The sequence below is a fragment of the Nanorana parkeri genome, unplaced genomic scaffold (genome assembly GCF_000935625.1).
Source record: "Nanorana parkeri isolate BGI_ZX_2015 unplaced genomic scaffold, ASM93562v1 scaffold55, whole genome shotgun sequence".
Lineage (NCBI taxonomy): Eukaryota > Metazoa > Chordata > Amphibia > Anura > Dicroglossidae > Nanorana > Nanorana parkeri.
In genome coordinates, this window is record NW_017306323.1 from 2599762 (window position 1) to 2619891 (window position 20130).

Genomic DNA, 20130 nt, shown 5'->3' on the forward strand with positions numbered 1-20130 from the left:
TTCCAACAATTAAAATAAATAAATATATAAATATATTTTGGTTAAAGTGAAAAATTAAATTATTATTATTATATTATTATTATACAGGATTTATATAGCGCCAACAGTTTGCACAGCGCTTTACAATAAAGGAAGACATTACAATCGCAATACAATACAAGACAAGATGGTAAGGAGGGCCCTGCCCCTGAGGGCTTACAATCTAAAAGGGAGGGAGAAGTGATACATGAGGAGGTAGCTGTGTGGGGATGAATTGTTTGAGAACGTAATGGTTCAGTGGTGAGGTTGAGGTGGGATTATGATTAGTTCCTACATTTTTTTTATTTTTTTCATAATAGTATTCTTTATTTTTGTTTTATTTTTTATTATAATGTTTCTTTTTGTACTAAAACACATGTATAATGCATTTTTTCTTATTTGTAACTGCAAGTAGGTTGGTCTTAGCAAACATGTATCAGATTGCAATGTTTCAATTCCTCTGTGCCGTTGTAAAGGTTTGTGTGTCAGTGCTGCTTTGCAATAAAGTTGTTTCTGTTCAGAAGGCTGTACTGACAACATCACTTCCTGTGCTGCTGTCAGCTTCGTCACTGTCACAATGGGTTATCGAGGAATCTTCCAACACAGCACAGAATTGCAGAGCAACCAGGAAATTCCTTTGCTGTGTCTCTGGTTGCTAGGCAATGTGGGTTTGGCCAGTGAAGGGATCTTGTGTATATATAGAGCAATGGAGCGTACTAGAAGCATGCAAAGCTACAGACATCAGAGCAAACGGATTCCAGAACAGACTCGTAAGCTCTACATCTGCAAATATGGGTGCCTTCTTCAGCAGCCTTTACCAAACTCTTATGAGTTTCTCTGGCACCAAGGCTCGGATCCTGATGCTGGGTCTGGATGCTGCTGGAAAGACCACGGTCCTCTACAAGCTGAAGCTGAATGAGACAGTCTGTACCATACCTACCATTGGATTCAACGTTGAGACTGTGGAACCCATCCGTAATGTGACATTTACTGTCTGGGATGTGGGTGGTCAGGACCGGATTCGAGCCCTGTGGAAACACTACTTTGTCAATACAGACGGACTAGTTTTCGTGGTGGACAGTGCTGACCCAGAGCGGTTTCTGGAAGCCAGGACAGAACTGAATGCCATCCTCGACAATGAGGAAATGAGAGGTGTGCCCTTTTTGGTGATGGCCAACAAGCAAGATCTCCCAGGTGCCAGGAAACCCATGGAGCTGGCGGAAGAGCTGGGACTGATGAAGAAAATAGGACATCAGTGGCATGTCCAGGGGTGCTGTGCAGCCAATGGGGAAGGACTGGTGGAGGGGCTGGAGGTCCTCACCAACTTTGTGAAGCAGTTTCAAAAGAACAGGACATTCTAAGAGGACTAAATTCACGTCTATCCATACTATCTCTACTTTTCCTGTCTATGGAGCTGGGACAGTATATAGGACAAACACAGTGCTATCAGATTGTTCTTCACAAGCCAAAGAGTGGAGGAACTGTGCAACCTACAGAGCCAACTTTCATGCTCGTCATCTTGCTCACCCTGTTGTCTCCACCATGTAAGACTATTAAGGGAAAGGTTTTCGTGACAACATCGAAGGAATCGGGTAAAGAACTGTTTAAAGGACTGGCTGCAGGAGTCGTCAAATAAAATTGTAATTGATGAATTTACAAATGAGTCATTTCATGGATACTTTTGACCAGAGAGGGTCTCCTTGTGTAAGTCGAAAATGATTAATCCTCTATTTTACAAAATATGTCAATGTACAATATGTCGGTGTCTATATGTCTATGTACAAAATATGTCAATTGTTTGGTATTTTACTTATATATTTTAATTTTATTAAAACAATTTATTTTGTATTATTTGTTGTATTATTTAAAGTTTTAAAATAACAGTTTTAGTCTCGTATGTCAAGGGTCTGATGGCAGAGCAGATTGTACTTTTTTCCTAACGTGCCATCTTTGTTTCCTGTTTTAACATGCCCTAGCAATAGAAAAGCATAGGTGGCCACACATACATAACAATCTAATTGTGCAAAGTCTGTGCTGTCGCTTGTAGATCTGCCAACAATCTGTGTAGCATTAGGTGCTATTTAAAAAGTCTATTCAGCTTACATCCAGTAAGGCGGACCGTGGCACTACTACATTGTTGTTGGTAAATCTAAAGGACATTGTGCGTTCTCATTGTAAGGTGACTGGCTTGAAGCAAATATATTGGGGGGAATTAACAATATCACAGGCATAATGGCTGAACCCCTCTTCTAAAATGGAAAAAAGGGGCAGATGCTGCTTCTAATTAACAAAAGGAATGCAAGCCCCTTTGTTAATAAGGAGCGATCTGCTCCATTTTCTATGCAGTGTATATGCCAGACACGGCATAGAGAGCAGGAGAGCTGACATTGCTTGCTTGGGTACCCTCTGCTCACCTCTCGGCCCCCCTTCTGCTCAGTAGTGACTGAAGCTGGCCATACACCTTACAATTATCTGCAGATTTTCTGTGGTCAGATGGAAAAGGTGCAACAGATTCTTCCATCTACACTTAACTGTGTGGATGGAGTAATCTCCACCTGGGCCAATCTGTTGCACTTTTTCCATCTGACCACAGAAAATCTGCAGATAATTGTAAGGTGTATGAGCACCTTGAGAGTGAGGAAGTAGGTTGTTAACACTGCACTTACTACGGATAATAAACCGGCATATAGACAGGGACAGGGAAAGGAGCTTTCTCTGCCTATATGCAAGGGATGCAATCTTGTGGGGATCTGAAGTCTTTTCCTACATTGTAATCTGCCACAATGCCTTTGTTAGTTAGGTGTAGAACTCGCTCCAGCTGGTATTGCAGACTGAAACAGAAACTGGAGTGGGTGGCTTGGATAGCACTGCAAGGGTTAACTGCTCATTTTGTCTAGGTGATAATCCTCAGTCATGCCGGGCTGTTAGATCCGTCCCACAGTCCCTTCTCCCCCGTGCCCCGGCAGTCTAAAGGTGCCCATACACCTTACAACCATCACAAGACTTTTGTCTTGCGATGGTTGTAAGGTAATTAAAAAAACGTACAATCTGCCCATCTTGGACAGGCAGATCGTACTTGCGATCATCGCAAGCCCGCCCCCCTGAGGGGCAAGCTTCCGATTACTGCAATGCTGAACGGGCAGTGTGCGCTTGCAGGTACAGGTCTATTAGACATGAGGACGCAGAGAGACATTTCACAGCCGGAGACAAAGGGGAGAGAGGTGAGAGATCACCAGAGGCGTGTCTATAAAAAATAGCGCTTATGGCAAGCACTGAAATTGCGCCCCCTTTACAAAAATTGCCACCGTGTTTTACATAACTTTACCATAATATCAACTCAAAAATACAAGTGAAAATCGCATCAGAGTCTTCCCTTATATCAGATTTCCCAGAGTTGCCCTTTATATCATATTCCCCAGAGTTCTCCCCCTTACATCAGAGTCCTCAGTGCCCCCCCTTAAATCAGAGTCCCCCCTTATATCAGCATCCCCAGAGACCCCCTTTACACAGGAAGCAAGGGACATTTTAAAGACTGAGATGTAATGGGGACTCTGATGTAAGGAAGAACTCTGCAGACTCTCTTGTAAGGGGGACTCCGGGCCCTACGCCGCCCTACGCTCACCCAACCTGTTAGTCCATACATGTGCGGTTGTCTGTACTTGTACGCTGACAGGATGGATCCTGTCTGCGCCCGAGCAGGGACACCCGCACCGTAAGGCATGTAGCTGTGTGAATGAGGCCTAATGCACAATAATAAAATAGAGGCATCTAACCCTGAGAAAGCGAGAGAGAGAAAAAAGAATAAACATAAACAATCCTATACATTCTCATGGGGACTGTTCATGCAATCGCGCGGCTCCACGCGATCCGAACCACCTGCCGCACAAAATGCATCCTGAGCTACTTTTTTTCGCGCTGATCAGCACATCTTCCATATAGATTTCAATAGAAATGCGCTGATCAGCACGTTTTTGATCGCTTTTAATTGCATTTCAGCTCGACCAAAAACAGCCCAAAAACGCTCTTTCAAAAATGAGGCTTAACACTTTACTTTAATACTGCCACACCAATGAGAGGCTGAGGAAAGGGGGATTATAAAAAAAAATTAAGGAACACTAAACTGTAAATAACGATTTATGTTATAAATGGTTTTTGCGCTGTGTTGGTGTTTGTGTTGTGATAAAATGATACAGGCGTATATTTAATTGCAACACAAGGTATCACAACGCATGGCAATGCGTCACAAAGCTTTGCCATGTGCTGCCACAGTTAAATTAATGTTTTTTTACAAAAGAAAAAAATCATGCACTGAGATGCGTTCTAACAACGCACTGCAGCGCATGTGCATGGCATACACCGCATCGGTCGCTATGGTGGTAGTTCCGCCACTGGCTGTACTAAGTATAGAAACAATACTTTCAAAGGACCACTACAAGTAAAACAAAAGAGCCAGTATTCTACCAGGACAGGAAGTCATCTATTAGTTGGAAAATAAAGATTTAGTGTCTTATGCCATATAAATAAACAGGAATAATGTTGTACCGTATAATGTCTCGTACAGAATATGGGTATATGAGCTATATATTATAGGGAATAGGCTAACGGATAGGAATAATAGGAGAGGACATATACAACTTCAAGAATATATAAACAAAACAGCCCTACCAGAATTACATACAAACATGGTAGAATCCCTTTGTTCCCCATTTACATTGGAAGAAATAGAGAACGCAATTGCGTCCTTACCCTCTGGAAAAAGTCCCGGCCCAGATGGGCATGAAGGGGCATTCTATAAACAGTTTAGAGAGGAATTGGCTCCAATCCTTAACTCAGTTTCTAATGCTATCTCAGAGGGGTGTCCTTTTACAAGACAAACACAGGAGGCACATATACTACATATAGCATTACCTCTTCAACCATATATTCCATCCCTTATCCATTTAGACCAGGTAGGTTTTGTTCTGGGAAGAGAAGGAGATAAAACAATAAAGACACTCTCATTAATCCATCTGGCCAGACACGTAAGATCCCACTTTACTTGCTCTTGATAGATGCAGAAAAGGCGTTTGATCGCTTGGACTGAAGATTTCTCGAGGCAACATTTAGGCCGACTGGGATGCCCTCTTCCTTTATATCAAAAATCTTAGCACTCTATTCCTGCCCTACTGCAAGGATACCGGTTAATGGATATTTATCGGAACCAGTACAAATTACTAATGGGACGCGACAGGGACATTTGGCCAGAGCTGTGCGCATGAATGGAAATTTTAGGGGCATAGAGGTAGGAGACAAGTGCTATAAAGTGAGTCTGTTTGCAGATGATACACTTCTCTATATTTCTAATCCAAGGATAGCCTTTCCCACACTTTTTAAGGAGCTGCAACTTTAGGATTAATGCTTCAAAATCAGAGTGTTTACATGTTTCATTACCAAGTAAAGAGCAGACAGTTCTCCAAGCTAATTTCCCTTTTAAATGGGCTGCTCGAGGGCTATGGATCTGTATGAATTTAATTGTTTGCCCCTTTTAAATGACACACAGTACAAATTGACACTATGGGCCTGAATGGGCCTCACTCATGGATGGGTAGAATAGCTTTATTAAAAATGGATATCTTACCACATTTTCTTTATCTATTTCAAACAATACCAATTAAATTGCTGAGGACCTTTTTTCGATTATTGAGATATATTTTTGTCAAATATGTGTGGAACGCCATCTTGGTGATGCATAGACGGGAGGGAGGGGTCGGGCTCCCACACATGGAATTATATGATATGGCTGCAGTCCAGAGACACATGTTAGATTGGATTTATCAAAATAATACCAAATTATGGGTAGCAACCGAACAAAATGCTACTCAAATACCTCTATTCTCTATCACATGAGAGACGCCTAACCAAGAGAATTTTAATGCTGTTAGTAAGAGATCTGCTTACAATATGGGATAAGGCCCTTTAAAGTGTCATGCTATGTGGGCCCCCTTACAAATATTTTAGGTAATCCAAATGTCCCCCCTGGCAGGAGCTTATTAAGGTTCTTGAAGTGGACCAATGCAAAACCATATCCAATTAGACAAGCATTAACAAAAGATTGACTGAGGCCTTTATCAGATATAAGCACAGAGGATTTATCGGAGGGATCGTGGATACAGTACCTTCAATTGGAACATTTCTTTAGGTCACTCTCTACAAGGGGAAACGTGATGCAGAAACTGACAGCATTGGAAGATTTGTGTGTAAACAGGGGAGGAGAAACCTATAATATATCTATACTATAAAATATAGTATTGAAACAGGTATACTCCACTCGTCCATATTATACTAGAATGTGGGAACGAGAACTAGGACATGAGATCTCAACATAGGATTGGAATCGATCTTTTGCTTTAACATTTAGATCTAATATCTCGAGTAAAGCTCAAGAACAAAACTTTAAAATAATTTTGAGACGGTATAGGTGCCCGACTACCCTGCATAGAGTTTATCCATCTATATCCCAGCAATGTTGGAGATGCGGACATGAAGAGGGAAATATGTTGAATATTTGGTGGTCATGTAAACAGATTTGACCGTATTGGGAAACCATAACTCACCCTTTCAAAAACTGAGCTCATGATATTTCCTCCCGCCCGTGCACCTTCCCCAAACTTTTCCCTTGAGATTGTTAACACAACTATCCAGCCCTCCCCCCATGCCAAGGTCCTAGGTGTCATCCTTGACTCGGACCTCACCTTTCTTCCCCACATCCAATCACTATCCAAATCTTGCCGCCTTCACCTCCGCAACATCTCCAAAATACGCCACTTCCTCACCAATGAAACCGCAAAATGACTCATCCACTCGCTGGTTATATCTCGTCTTTACTATTGCAACTCCCTCCTCATTGGCCTCTACACAGGCTATCCCCCCTTAAGTCTATCATGAATGCTGCTGCTAGACTCATTCACCAAAGCAACCGCTCAGTGTCTGCAACCCCCCTCTGTCAATCCCTACACTGGCTTCCAATAGCCCAAAGTATACAATTCAAAATATTAACAATCACTTATAAAGCCATCCACAACTCTGAGATCAGGTTTGGGATATAGCCAGGGACAAAGTATCACCCTAACCGTCCCCTCCGCTCTTCAAAAGACCTCCTGCTTTCCAGCTCCCTCATCAACTCTCCCATGCCCACCTCCATGACTTAACTAGAGTCTTTCCCATCCTATGGAACTCTCTACCCCAACCTGTTTTTCTATCTCCCTCTCTGACTGCCTTTAGGCGGTCCCTTAAGACTCATCTCTTCAGGGAAGCCTATCCCACCTCAACCTAACCACTGAACTATCACTTTCTCAAAGAATTCATCCCCACACAGCTACCTCCTCATATATCACTTGCCCCTCCCTTTTAGATTGTAAGCCCTCACAGGCAGGGCCCTCCTTACCATCTTGTCTTGAATTGTATTGTGATTGTAATGTCTTCCTTATATTGTAAAGCTCTGCGCAAACTGTTGGCGCTATATAAATCCTGTATAATAATAACAATAATAATAATAGTTAATATATGTGAGAAGCTCATTGAGATAAATTGGCCAGTAACACCAGAAATAGATTTGCTCTCAATTATACCTCTCAATTATACCCGGAGATATCCGGAAGGGTAAAAGAGGCCTAATGCAACATCTTTTAGTGGCAGCTAGAACGTTGATACATCAGCGATGCCGCAGAGTGGGTTTGCGAAGTTAATTTTATTATGAGGATGGAGAAACTTACTTATTGACTATTAGATAGATATTCTGAATTCTGCTAAACTTGGAGTCCTTGGAAAGATTTTTTAACAACTAGTACATTGCAGCAACTCTTATAAAATTAGGTGAAAGGAGTAGAAATACTTTGAAGAGGAAGAATAACATATGATGCGAAGGGAGGGAAAAAGGGGAAAAATCATACAATCGGACATTGGGGGATTTTCCTTTCTTTTTTTTTTTTTTTCATTGGTTTGTTAGTTTTGGTATGAGATGAGTGAGATAAGGTAAATGGGAAATGAAAAATGCTGTAGTCTCCACCTCCCTCCAATAGATAGCATAGGGTATTAAGCAACTAGCAATGGAAGAAGAGGAGTGTTGGGGGGGGGTTAAGCCAACATATTCATGTAAGAATTACATTTATACTGTGGGATGTTATACGTTGTGGAGATGAAGAAAAGTTAAACTTGTATGTAGATTGTATAAGTGTATGTTGATGCTTTGTTATCCTTTTTTATGTATGTTTATTTTGGATAAACAATAAAAAGATATTAGTTAAAAAACATGTTTTGTTAGCAACTAAATTTATTTTGCATGTGCAATAGCAAGCCTGCTATTGGCTATGCCAATCAATTTGAAGCAGCAAATAGCACAATCTAGCCAGCAGATGAATGGGGTGGGGTGTTGCTTGAGAGTTAGTAGTAACTCTCAAGCAACCAGAAACAATGGTTATCCGGCATCTACCAATCCCATGGGTACCGGATAACTGGGGGTTTACTGCATAATTTATTTTTTATGTATTTGTTACTGCAAGTACATTGATCTTGGCAAACATGTACAGATTGAAATGTTGTTTCAATTATTTTCTGCTGTTTTATTGGTTTGTGTGTCAGTGCTGCTTTCCAATAAAGTTGTTTCTGTTCAGAAGGCTGTACCGACAACATCACTTTCTGTGCTGCTGTCAGCTTCGTCACTGTCACAATGGGTTATCAAGGAATCTTCCAACACAGCACAGAATTAAAGAGCAACCAGGAAATTACGTTCTTGTGTCTCTGGTTGCTAGGCAATGTGGGTTTGGCCAGTGAAGGGATCTTGTGTATATATACAGCGATGGAGTGTACTAGAAGCATGCAAAGCTACCAACATCAGAGCAAACGGATTCCAGAACAGACTCGTAAGCTCTACATCTGCAAATATGGGTGCCTTCTTCAGCAGCCTTTACAAAACTCTAATGGGCTTTTCTGGCACCAAGGCTCGGATCCTGATGCTGGGTCTGGATGCTGCTGGAAAGACCACGGTCCTCTACAAGCTGAAGCTGAATGAGACAGTCTGTACAATCCCTACCATCGGATTCAACGTTGAGACTGTGGAACCCATCAGTAATGTGACATTTACTGTCTGGGATGTGGCTGGTCAGGGCCTGATTCGAGGCCTGTGGAAACACTACTTTGTCAATACAGATGGACTGGTTTTCGTGGTGGACAGTGCTGACCCAGAGCGGTTTCTGGAAGCCAGGACAGAACTGAATGCTCTCCTGGACAGTGAAGAAATGAGAGGTGTGCCCTTCTTGGTGATGGCCAATAAGCAAGATATCCCAGGTGCCAGGAAACCCATGGAGCTGGTGGAAGAGTTGGGACTGATGAAGATAATAGGACATCAGTGGCATGTCCAGGGGTGCTGTGCAGCCAATGGGGAAGGACTGGTGGAGGGGCTGGAGGTCCTCACCAACTTTGTGAAGCAGTTTCAAAACACCAGGACATCCTAAGAGGACGAAATTCACGCCAATTCATACTACCTCTACTTTTCCTGTCTATGGAGCTGGGACAGTATATAGAACAAACACAGTGCTATCAGCTTGTTCTTCTCAAGCCAAAGAGTGGAGGAACTGTGCAACCTACAGAGCCAACTTTCATCTTGCTCACCCTGTAGTCTCCACCATGTAAGACTGCAGGAGTTGAAACATAACTATGGTTCATACATATACAAATGAGTAATTTCATGGATACATTTTACCAGAGAGGGTCTCATTGTGTAAGTCGAAAATTATTTATCCTCTATTCACATGTACAAAATATGTCAATTGTTTTAGACATTTTAATTATATATTTTAATTTGATTAAAATTAGATATTTTGTAACTAAATATTTGTTGTATTATTTTACTGTTTTTATTTTTAATTTATATTTACTTATTTATTTTTATTTAATAACAATTTTGATCGTATATGTCAAGTGTCTGACGGCAGAGCAGATTGTACTCCTCTCCTAATGTCCCATCTTTGTTCCCTGTTTTAACCTGCCCTAGCAATAGAAAAGCATAAGTGGCCACACACGCATACTAATCTAAATCTGTGCTGTCGCTTGTACATCTGCTAACAATCTGTGTAGCATTAGGGGCTATCTAAAAAATTTACTCAGGTTGCATCCAGTAAGGCGGACCGTGGCACTACTACATAGTTGTTGGTAAATCTAAAGGACATTTTGTGTTCTCATTGTAAGGGGACTGGCTTGAAGCAAATATATTGGGGGGAATTAACAATATCACAGGCATATTGTGCGTTCTCATTGTAAAGCCAGCCATGCACCTATAAATTATCTGCAGATTTTCTATGGTCAGATGGAAAAAGTGCAACAAATTCCTCCATCTATGCTAAACTGTAGGTACAATAGGTCTGCTCAATCAACTGGTTAAGGGCTTGTTCACACCAAATGCGGTGCGTTCCAGAGTGGTAGGTGCTGAAACGCACAGCAATCACACATTAAACTTCCCCCTTCGTTCTGGGATGGGAGGGGGAGTGCCGGTGCACGGAAGTCAATGGCACTGCAGCCACCCCCCCTGCCTGCAGTGCAATCGACATATTGGCAAAACATTGCTTGCGTTCTGGTCCACTGCAAAAATAGAGCATGCAGCATATATTTGCGTTCGCATTGGAACGGAACGCAGGCAATGTTTTGCCATGCTTACAATCACACTGCGGCGGGAGGCGTGGCTGATGTGCCATTGCCTTCAATGCACCACCACACCCCCTCCCATCCCAGAACAAAGGGGGACGTTTAGCGTGTGATTGCTGTGCGTTCCAGCAGCTGCCACTCTGGAACACACTGCAATTGGTGTGAACAAGCCCTCATGTGGCAAGTGCACAAGACCATCGTCCTTCACTACAGGCAGTGCCAGGTCCGAGCCCTCCTGCTGACTTGATGGGGCCCGGGCAGCTGACTGGGGGAGGTGGGTGATCTGGCAGTCACTTTGTGGAAGGAGGAGGATCATTATTCAGCTCCCTCTCTGCTGGAGATTGGTTTATAGAACACCAGGTGGTGCTAGGAACCAAGTGGTAGCAGCGGGGATTGAATATTGACAGCTCCAGTCCACTGTTTCTGCAGTCTCCATGGTTCATTGAGCTTTTGCTGACCCACGAAGTGGTGCCCCCCTTGGAGCAGTGCCCACAGTATGCCATACCCTGCAAATGCCACTGGCAATCATTGCCCCAGGACCGAGGATCAGACGAGTATTTCTTCTTGATTCCATCCCCAAGGGAAAAACAAGCAATTAACCCTTGCAGCATGGAGGTAGGCCCACTGCAAGGGTTTATTTAAAAAAATCATGGAGTTCTTTTTTAATGTTGCACACAACACTTGCGCCAGTTTTCTGCCCTGTTATAATGCCTTGCTAATATCCCCCACAGCGTGTGTGAGCTACACAGACACAGCTTACATGAGTTGAAGTATTATCAGTGTCATTACAAAGACATTGGGAGTTATTCTTTAAGGCAGGGCAAAGTGCAATGACTACATGTAGGGCGCAGTAATCCGTATCAGCTGGGAACAAGCCAACGACTATAGTAAACTGAAATCTGCTTAGTTACTATGGAATATAACACTGCACAAAATCATTACACTCTGTAGTCCTGTAGAGTAACACATTTTTCTCATTAAATTTTATGGAAAAAATGTGTGAATCTTGGGTGAAAACATTGACGAATAGACCCCATATCCATTATGCCGCAGTGCATATTGAAAAAGTGCTGAGTAGGCTGCCCTATGATTTGCCTTTCAAGTCAATTAAATGAAATGTCCCCAAACAATGCAATGGATAGCAACATACTGCAACCCACGACACATTAACAATGTTTAATGCAGCCAAAAGAAAGCTTCATTCTTATTGGTTTCTGGGGGTCAATGAATTCTACTCCTTGCCTCATCATTATAGCCCATTGATATACTGTATATTCTATGTAGCTTGGTGAATTTGAATAAAGGTAGTAGATTGAGAAAGGGGAGATTCGCTGAACATTATTTATAATTAGAAAGAAAACCCTCTCTACAGCCACATCATAAAAAGCTCAAGGCATTACAATGAATACGTTTCCTATATCTGTACACGTTATGCACTCCTTATTAAAATGAACTGTAACCCTCAATGGGGGTTTTTTTCATAAAGGAGTTATTTGTCCCAACTAACCTTATGGTCGGCCATCCTTTGTTACCCGGATCTTGTTTTTGGCCTATAACTTCAGCAAAAGCATATTTAAGTGAATAGCCTGACCCCCCTGACCCTCAAAGGCGTGTGGTAAACCCCTGAGGCAGGGAGGGCTGACATTTCACTCTCTAGGTTGTGGGATGTAAACAGTAAATTAGGCACCAGTCTTTTTAACCTCCCTGGCGGTCTGATTATCTCAGTATTTTTTCTATTTTTTACTTTTGAATTTCCCACCGGTTCCACCCCCCTGCGACACGGGCGCTCGCAAGGGAAGGAACCCTGAAGATGGATGCTGGCATCGGCCAGAGGACACAGCGGGGCTCATAGGGACAAGGTAAGTGACGCACTGTGTAATCCCGAGTGTGGCTCGGGGTTACCGCTTATGGTACTGAAAATTAACCCCAAGCCACACTCGAGATTACCGCCAGGAAGGTTAAGTTCTTTTCCAATGATTTATTGTACAACAGCTAAAACTTGGAGAGAGGGTATAGGGCTACAGACATCCATGGACAAAAATAGGCTCCACACTCACCAATCCCTTGCAGCTTCCACAGTGCAGGAACACTTTAGTTAAGCAGAGGATGACACTGTGTAACAGAACCACAGCTGGATAGAGGATATTCTTGAGATCTTTCCTGTGAGAGACACCAGACTAGCTCCTGAGGTCCATGCCATCTTGGCCTTTCTGGCACCTCCAGCAGATAAATGTCTCCTGTGGTTCTCCATCCCAGACAGTTTCAGACCCTAAATGGGTCCACATCTGGCCTCTTACAGGCTTCAGGCCTAGTTAGCTTCTACAACAGGGCTATGCCCAGAGGCAGACTGCCCTAGCACAGGGCAATTCCTGAGTATTTATGCACTTCCCCAGCATGCAGCACTGGCCATGAAACTTCTAGTGATTGGCTTAAGAGACATAAACACTTCCAATATTCTCCAGCTGGCTACCCCACTCTGTGGCAGGGCCATGCCCCACTACAGGTAGGTGCAGACAATAGCAGAACACCTAGGAATTAACAAATGATCACATACTACAAATCTGCCAGACTGTTTACAGTTCCGGCAACACTAAATCTAAAGAGCCACTCCACTTAGGCCGGGTTTTACACCTGGGCGTTTTACAGCGCTGATCGAAGCTCTGTAAAACACCCAGCAAATTAAATACCATTATTTCCTATGGGCATGGTTCCCACCTGGGCATATTTCAGCGCGTCGGAACGTGCTGAAAAATGCCCTACGCCCAAAGAAGTACAGGAGCTTCTTTGGGGCGTATTTCCGCGCGTATCCATTAGGATACAGCCGGATAGCCCTGGTAAACGCGCGTTTGACGCGCGTTTTGTGGACCGCAAATCGCGGTAAAAACGCGTGGCCCGGAACGCGCGTCATACCCGCATATTTCAAACGCCCAGGTGGGAACCCAGTGTTAGGGTGAAGGGGCAACAAAAGTAACAGCATTCTCCTTTTGGCACTAGAGAGGTAGAGCCATCTGTCAATCAGGTAGCAAGGTGGATCCCGACAATATTGTGGGGCTCTTTCCCTGCTGCGGCTCTGCGTTGTCAGCATATAGCGGGTAATAGCCCACTATATGCTTAGTTTTGGGTCACAGGAGGACATAACTAAATGTCCTCCTGTGACCCAAAAGAGAACTAATGCTAAAAAAAAGTTTGGCTATAGTTCTCTTTTAAATTCCATTATTGTTGCTTAAAGAATGACTTCCTAAACTGATGAAAGATCTTTATACACCTCTCCTGAATCGCAAACAATTGGCCAAAAGGGATTTCCAGACCATAAGATTAAGGAGATAGGTAGACGGGTATACTACAGCAGTGCCTAAATACCAGAATTATGTTTTGATATTTTTTATATCATTATAATATTAATTATATTATATATCACATACTTCTGGAGGAAATATTTTTTACAAAGCAGAATGATTGTTTTTAATGTAATAAGGTTTCAGTAATGCACAATAAATAAAATAGAGGAATCTAATCCTGGTAGCATAGCGCTTAGCCACAGCTATATATATATATTGTGACATAAGGAAAGGAGAAGTCATCGAGGGGCGATATATGCCCCCTCGCTTTCTATCCTATGTACAGGAATAGTGGAACCCAGACCAGGTTGACTTTGGGTTGACTTTGGGTCTGAATAATCCAGCTCGGGTTTTGTGTCTCTCACCTGGATTGTTAATTGCTTATCCAGGTGAGATAAAAGGGGAAGGCTGAAGCAGGATGTTGCTCTGATCTGGGATTGCGGTCTAGGAGAGAGCTATAAGTTGGATAGGTGTGAGGAGAAGGTTGCTGAAAGTACTTTTGTTTTGTGAGGTGGCTGAGATAAGCTCACCCCATGGTAGAGAGGAAACCTGCCTGTTTAGTCAGAGCCTGAGAGGCAAGGATTTGTTTTCTGTTTTTGTTAACAGTAAACCCCCCATTATCCGGCAACCAGAACTTTCAAGCAACCAGAAACTACGGTTATCCGGCATCTACCAATCCCCATGGGAAACAGATAACAGAGTTTACTGTATGGTTTCTTATTTGTAACTGCAAGTGTCAAACAAGTACAAATTGCAGTGTTGTTTCCATTCCTCTGTGCCGTTGTAAAGGTTTGTGTGTCAGTGTTGCTTTGCAATAAAGTTGTTTCTGTTCAGAAGGCTGTACTGACAACATCACTTCCTGTGCTGCTGTCAGCTTCGTCACTGTCACAATGGGTTATCGAGGAATCTTCCAACACAGCACAGAATTGCAGAGCAACCAGGAAATTCCTTTGCTGTGTCTCTGGTTGCTAGGCAATGTGGGTTTGGCCAGTGAAGAGATCTTGTGTATATACAGCGAAGGAGCGTACTAGAAGCATGTAAAGCTACAGACATCAGAGCAAACGGATTCCAGAACAGAATTGTAAGCTCTACATCTGCAAATATGGGTGCCTTCTTCAGCAGCCTTTACCAAACTCTTATGAGTTTCTCTGGCACCAAGGCTCGGATCCTGATGCTGGGTCTGGATTCTGCTGGGAAGACCACGATCCTCTACAGGCTGAAGCTGAATGAGACAGTCTGTACCATACCTACCATTGGATTCCACGTTGAGACTGTGGAACCCATCCCTAATGTGACATTTACTGTCTGGGATGTGGCTGGTCAGGAACGGATTCGACCCCTGTGGAGACACTACTTTGTCAATACAGATGGACTGGTTTTCGTGCTGGACAGTGCTGACCCAGAGCGGTTTCTGGAAGCCAGGACAGAACTGAATGCTATGCTGAACGATGAAGAATTGAGAGATGTGCCCTTCTTGGTAATGGCCAATAAGCAAGATCTCCCAGGTGCCAGGAAACCCATGGAGCTGGTGGACGAGCTGGGACTGATGAAGATAGAAGGACATCGGTGGCACATCCAGGGGTGCTGTGCAGTCAATGGTGAAGGACTGGTGGAGGGGCTGGAGGTCCTCACCAACTTTGTGAAGCAGTTTCAAAACACCAGGACATCCTAAGAGGACGAAATTCACGCCAATTCATACTATCTCTACTTTTCCTGTCTATGGAGATGGGACAGTATATAGAACAAACACAGTGCTATCAGATTGTTCTTCACAAGCCAAAGAGTGGAGGAACTGTGCAACCTACAGAGCCAACTTTCACACTTGTCATCTTGCTCACCCTGTTGTCTCCACCATGCAAGACTATCAAGGGGAAGGTTTTTGTGACAACATTGAAGGTGTCGAGTAAAGAACTGTTTAAAGGACTGGCTGCAGGAGTTGAAACATAACTGTGGTTCATACATTTACAAATGAGTAATTTCATGGATAAATTTGATCAGAGAGGGTCTCATTGTGTAAGTCGAAAATTATTTATCCTCTATTCACATGTACAAAATATGTCAATTGCTTTAGACATTTTAATTATATATTTAAATTTGATTAAAATTAGATATTTTGATATTTATATTTACTTTACTATTTTTTTTAATTGATTTTTATTTAATAACAATTTTGATCTCATATGTCAAGGGTCTGATGGCAGAGCAGATTGTACTCCTCACCTAACGTCCCATCTTTGTTCATTGTTTTAACCTGCCCTAGCAATAGAAAAGCATAAGTGGCCACACACGCATAACAATCTAAGTCTGTGCTGTCTCTTGTACATCTGCCAACAATCTGTAGCATTAGGGGTTATCTAAAAAATCTACTCAGCTTACATCCAGTAAGGTGGACCGTGGCACTACTACATAGTTGTTGGTAAATCTAAAGAAGATTGTGCATGGAGATTGCGCATTCTCATCGTAAAACAGGCCATACACCTATAGATTATCTGCAGATTTACTATAGTCAGATGGAAAAAGTGCAACAGATTCCTCCATCTACGCTAAACTGTGTGGATGAAGGAATCTCCCACTGGGCCAAGTTTCAGTATCATTGACAGCTAGTCGGCTGTCAAAATACCTGAACAATCTGATTGGATGCAGGCAATGTTCAGGTATTTTGAGAGCCAGCAGGGATGACTAGCAAGATACTGAAGCTTGGTCCAGCAGGAGATTCCTCCATCTACACAGTTTAGTGTAGATGGAGGAATCTGTTGCACTTTTTCCATCTGACCATCATAGAAAATCTGCAGATAAGCTGACCATACACCTATAGATTAAGGTGACTGGCTTGAAGCAAATATATTGGGGGGAATTAACAATATCACAGGCATAATGGCTGAACCCCTCTTCTCAAATGGAAAACAGGAGCAGATGCTGATCCTAATTAACAAAAGGAATGCAAGCCCCTTTGTTAATAAGGAGCGATCTGCTCCATTTTCTATGCAGTGTATATGCCAGACATTGCATAGAGAGCAGGAGAGCTGACATTACTTGCTTGGGTACCCTCTGCTCACCTCTCGGCCCTCTTTCTGCTTAGTAGAGACTGAGAGGGAGAAAGAAGGTTGTTAACCCTGCATTTGCTGGGGATAACGACTAGGCATATAGACTGGGAAAGGAGCTTTCTCTGGTTATATGCAAGGGATGCCTGTGTAGTGTGTTCCCTGCACTGGCAAAGGGGCATGTAAGCTGTCTGCCAGGTTGCATCCCATACGCTGGGTTCAATCTTGTGGGGATCTGCAGCGTTTTCCTATATTGTAATCTGCCACAATGCCTTTGTTATTTAGGTGCAGAACTCGCTCCAGTTTGTATTGCAGACTGAAACAGAAACTGGAGTGGGTGGCGTAGATAGGCCAGAAACACGTCTATCTGATTTGTTAAAGAAGAAGAACTCCAGGATTTTTTAAAATTAACCCTTGCAGTGGGGCTACCCCAATACTCAGTCGTGCTTGGCTGCTAGACCGGTCTCCGCAGTCTCTTCTCCCCCCGGCTCCGGCAGTCTAAGGATCCATTAAGTTATCATGTCTACTACAGGTCTATTAGACATGAGGATCCCGAGGGACATTTCACAGCCAGAGAGGAAGGGGAGATAGGTGAGCGATCACCAGAGGCTGGTCTACAGAAAATAGCGCTCATGGCAAGCACTGAAATTGCTCCCCTTTTTCAAAAATTGACACCCGTGTTTTACATAACTTTACCATAATATCAACTCAACAATACAAGTCAAACTTCTCAGAGTTCCCCTTTATATCATATTCTCCAGAGTTCCCTGTGACGATAATAGGGGTGAGTCTGACTATTAAAAATAGCATTCTCTTGTCCCCCAGTTAGAGCAAATACAGGCCTTCATTTAGTAATTTTCCAGGCCTTCCACATTCCACAGAACAGAGATCTGCTATCTGGCTGTGATCTTTATTGCCCCCCAGCCCTAGTGAAAGTTTAAAATATCTCTCTAAGCCTTTTATAGCTGTCCCTAATTAAAGGCATGGTACCAGGCCCTCATCTATTACCAGTGAACAAGCTAATATAAACAAGCAGGTCTGGTAAAGGTGGTGACCCAGCATTCACCCAAAAGTCATAAACCTGAGTTTCAAAATCAAGCTACATTTCATAATTTGGAATTGGGGGGGTAGTGTAGAATAAAGGTTAATTCTCCTCCTACTTTCCATCCCCAGCCCTCCCCTAGGGGCCGGCTCCTAAAGGTCTCACAAAAAGATGCTGAACTTGCTAGAGATGCTCTTGGGTTTTAAAACATCAAGGAGGAACTAAGAAGTCTTATCATCGCAGAAGAGTTCCCCTTTCATCTTTGGACATTATCGTCTGAAAGCTTGCTTGAAGAAGAGCCCTTCAGACTTCTCCTTTGATTATACAACTCAGAACTAGGTCAGAACTCCTAAACCCAGGACTGTTGAGTATAAACCTTTTATTCCCTGTTACTTTGCTGTTGTATATATATATTGTCTCTCTTTATTAATATCCTTTTCTGTATATTTTCTGCACCGTTTCTTTTATTAAAGGACCATCCTAAAAATCGTTAAGCTTATCTCTACGCTCTAAATAAGAACTTAAAGTATCCTTGCCTCTGTGAAGAGTGCTACTGTATAGTGAATCCTATCCTATTCCTGTCTGAGAGAACAGTGGTATCATTGGCATTGTTTAAGTGTTTTAAATTGTCACAGCATTTGCTGGGAACGGTCTGTGCTGCCGTAAAAGACGATCACTCTCAGTCTGCTGGCCTGAGATTGTGTCCCGTGAGCTGGTAAATCTCTGCGCAGGGTGAGGCTGAGAGTGGTATGGCCACATCCTTGTGACACTCACGCTCAGTTCAGAACTGTGTATAGTCACGTGTGATTGACGTACAGCAGGTCTGGGCCGGGCTAACGTCACATTCCCTCCTTAAATCAGAGTCCTCAGAGCCCCCCTTAAATTAGAGTCTCCAGAGTCCCCCCTTATATCAGCATCCCCAGAGACCCCCTTTACATCAGAGTCCTAAGGACTGAGATGTAATGGGGACACTGATGTAAAGAAGAACTCTGTAGACTCTCTTGTAAGGGGGGGACTCCGGGGATTAAGTGTCCATAGTCCGCCTTGTATCAGTGCCCCTCCTTACATCAGACGCTGATGTAAGAGGGGGCACTATAATGAGGCAGTGGAAGAAGAGGGATGCAAAAGTTAACAGTGTTGGCAGAAAGGGCAGGAGGCAGAGAAAGACATGCTGAAAACCACCGCCCCTTTCTGCAGCTGACCAGCACAATCCAGGTGAGCAAATGGGACCCTGATTAATGTGGCAAGTACACGGGACCATCGTCCTTCACTACAGGGAGCCAGTGCCAGGTTCGGGCCCTCCTGCTGACTTGATGGGGCCTGGGCAGCTGACTGGAGGAGGCGGGTGATCTGGCAGTCACTTCGGTGAATGAGGCGCATCATTATTCAAAGAAGGGTGGGTCATTATTCAGCTCCCTCTCTGCTGGAGATTGGTTTATAGAACACCAGGTGGTGCTAGCAACCAAGTGGTAGCAGCGGGGATTGAATATTGACAGCTGCAGTCCGCTGTTTCTGATGTCTGTATGGGTCATTGAGCTTTTGCTGACCCACGAAGTGGTGCCCCCCTTGCAGCAGTGCCCAGAGTATGCCATACCCTGGAAATGCCACTGGCAATCATTGCCCCAGGACCGAGGATCAGGTGAGTATTTCTTCTTGATTCCATCCCCAAGAGAAAAACACGCAATTAACCCTTGCAGCATGGAGGTAGGCCCACTGCAAAGGTTTATTTTTAGAAATCATGGTGGTGTGTGCCACATTTTTTAATGTGGCACACACCACTCGTGCCAGTTTCCTGCCCTGTTATAATGCCTTGCTAATATCCCCCACTGCTTATATGAGCTACCCAGACACAGCTTACATGAGTTCCAGTATTATCAGTTTCCTTACAAAGACATTGGGAGTTATTCATTAAGGCAGGGCAAAGTGCAATGACTACATGTAGGGCGCAGTAATCCGTATCAGCCGGGAAGAAGCCAATGACTATAGTAAACTGAAATTTGCTTAGTTACTATGGAAT

General features: G+C 43.3%; 3 protein-coding genes across 3 annotated transcripts; all 3 read left to right on the forward strand.

The window, feature by feature from the left end:
• The first annotated feature begins 580 nt into the window (after positions 1–580).
• Positions 581–1501, forward strand: LOC108804344 (ADP-ribosylation factor-like). The gene has a single exon (XM_018576048.1). The coding sequence runs from the start codon at positions 681–683 to the stop codon at positions 1377–1379; it is 699 nt and encodes a 232-aa protein (XP_018431550.1). The 5' UTR covers positions 581–680; the 3' UTR covers positions 1380–1501.
• A 7258-nt stretch (positions 1502–8759) lies between these two features.
• LOC108804267 (ADP-ribosylation factor 1-like) lies at positions 8760–9506 on the forward strand. Its single transcript, XM_018576009.1, has one exon. The coding sequence runs from the start codon at positions 8808–8810 to the stop codon at positions 9504–9506; it is 699 nt and encodes a 232-aa protein (XP_018431511.1). The 5' UTR covers positions 8760–8807.
• Positions 9507–12506: 3000 nt separating this feature from the next.
• LOC108804280 (ADP-ribosylation factor 1-like) lies at positions 12507–15702 on the forward strand. The gene is made up of 2 exons (XM_018576015.1): positions 12507–12551; positions 15190–15702. Exons 1-2 carry the CDS (start codon positions 12507–12509, stop codon positions 15700–15702), a joined length of 558 nt encoding a protein of 185 aa, XP_018431517.1.
• The last annotated feature ends 4428 nt before the right edge of the window (positions 15703–20130 follow it).

Bases quoted from the DNA above. Each gene is read 5' to 3' on its own strand.
- LOC108804267 (XM_018576009.1), top strand. From the start codon at position 8,808: ATGTGGGTTTGGCCAGTGAAGGGATCTTGTGTATATATACAGCGATGG.
- LOC108804344 (XM_018576048.1), top strand. From the start codon at position 681: ATGTGGGTTTGGCCAGTGAAGGGATCTTGTGTATATATAGAGCAATGG.
- LOC108804280 (XM_018576015.1), top strand. From the start codon at position 12,507: ATGCTGGCATCGGCCAGAGGACACAGCGGGGCTCATAGGGACAAG. The intron at 12,552-15,189 runs GTAAGTGACGCA...TCTGGCACCAAG, and splicing joins GCGGGGCTCATAGGGACAAG to GCTCGGATCCTGATGCTGGG.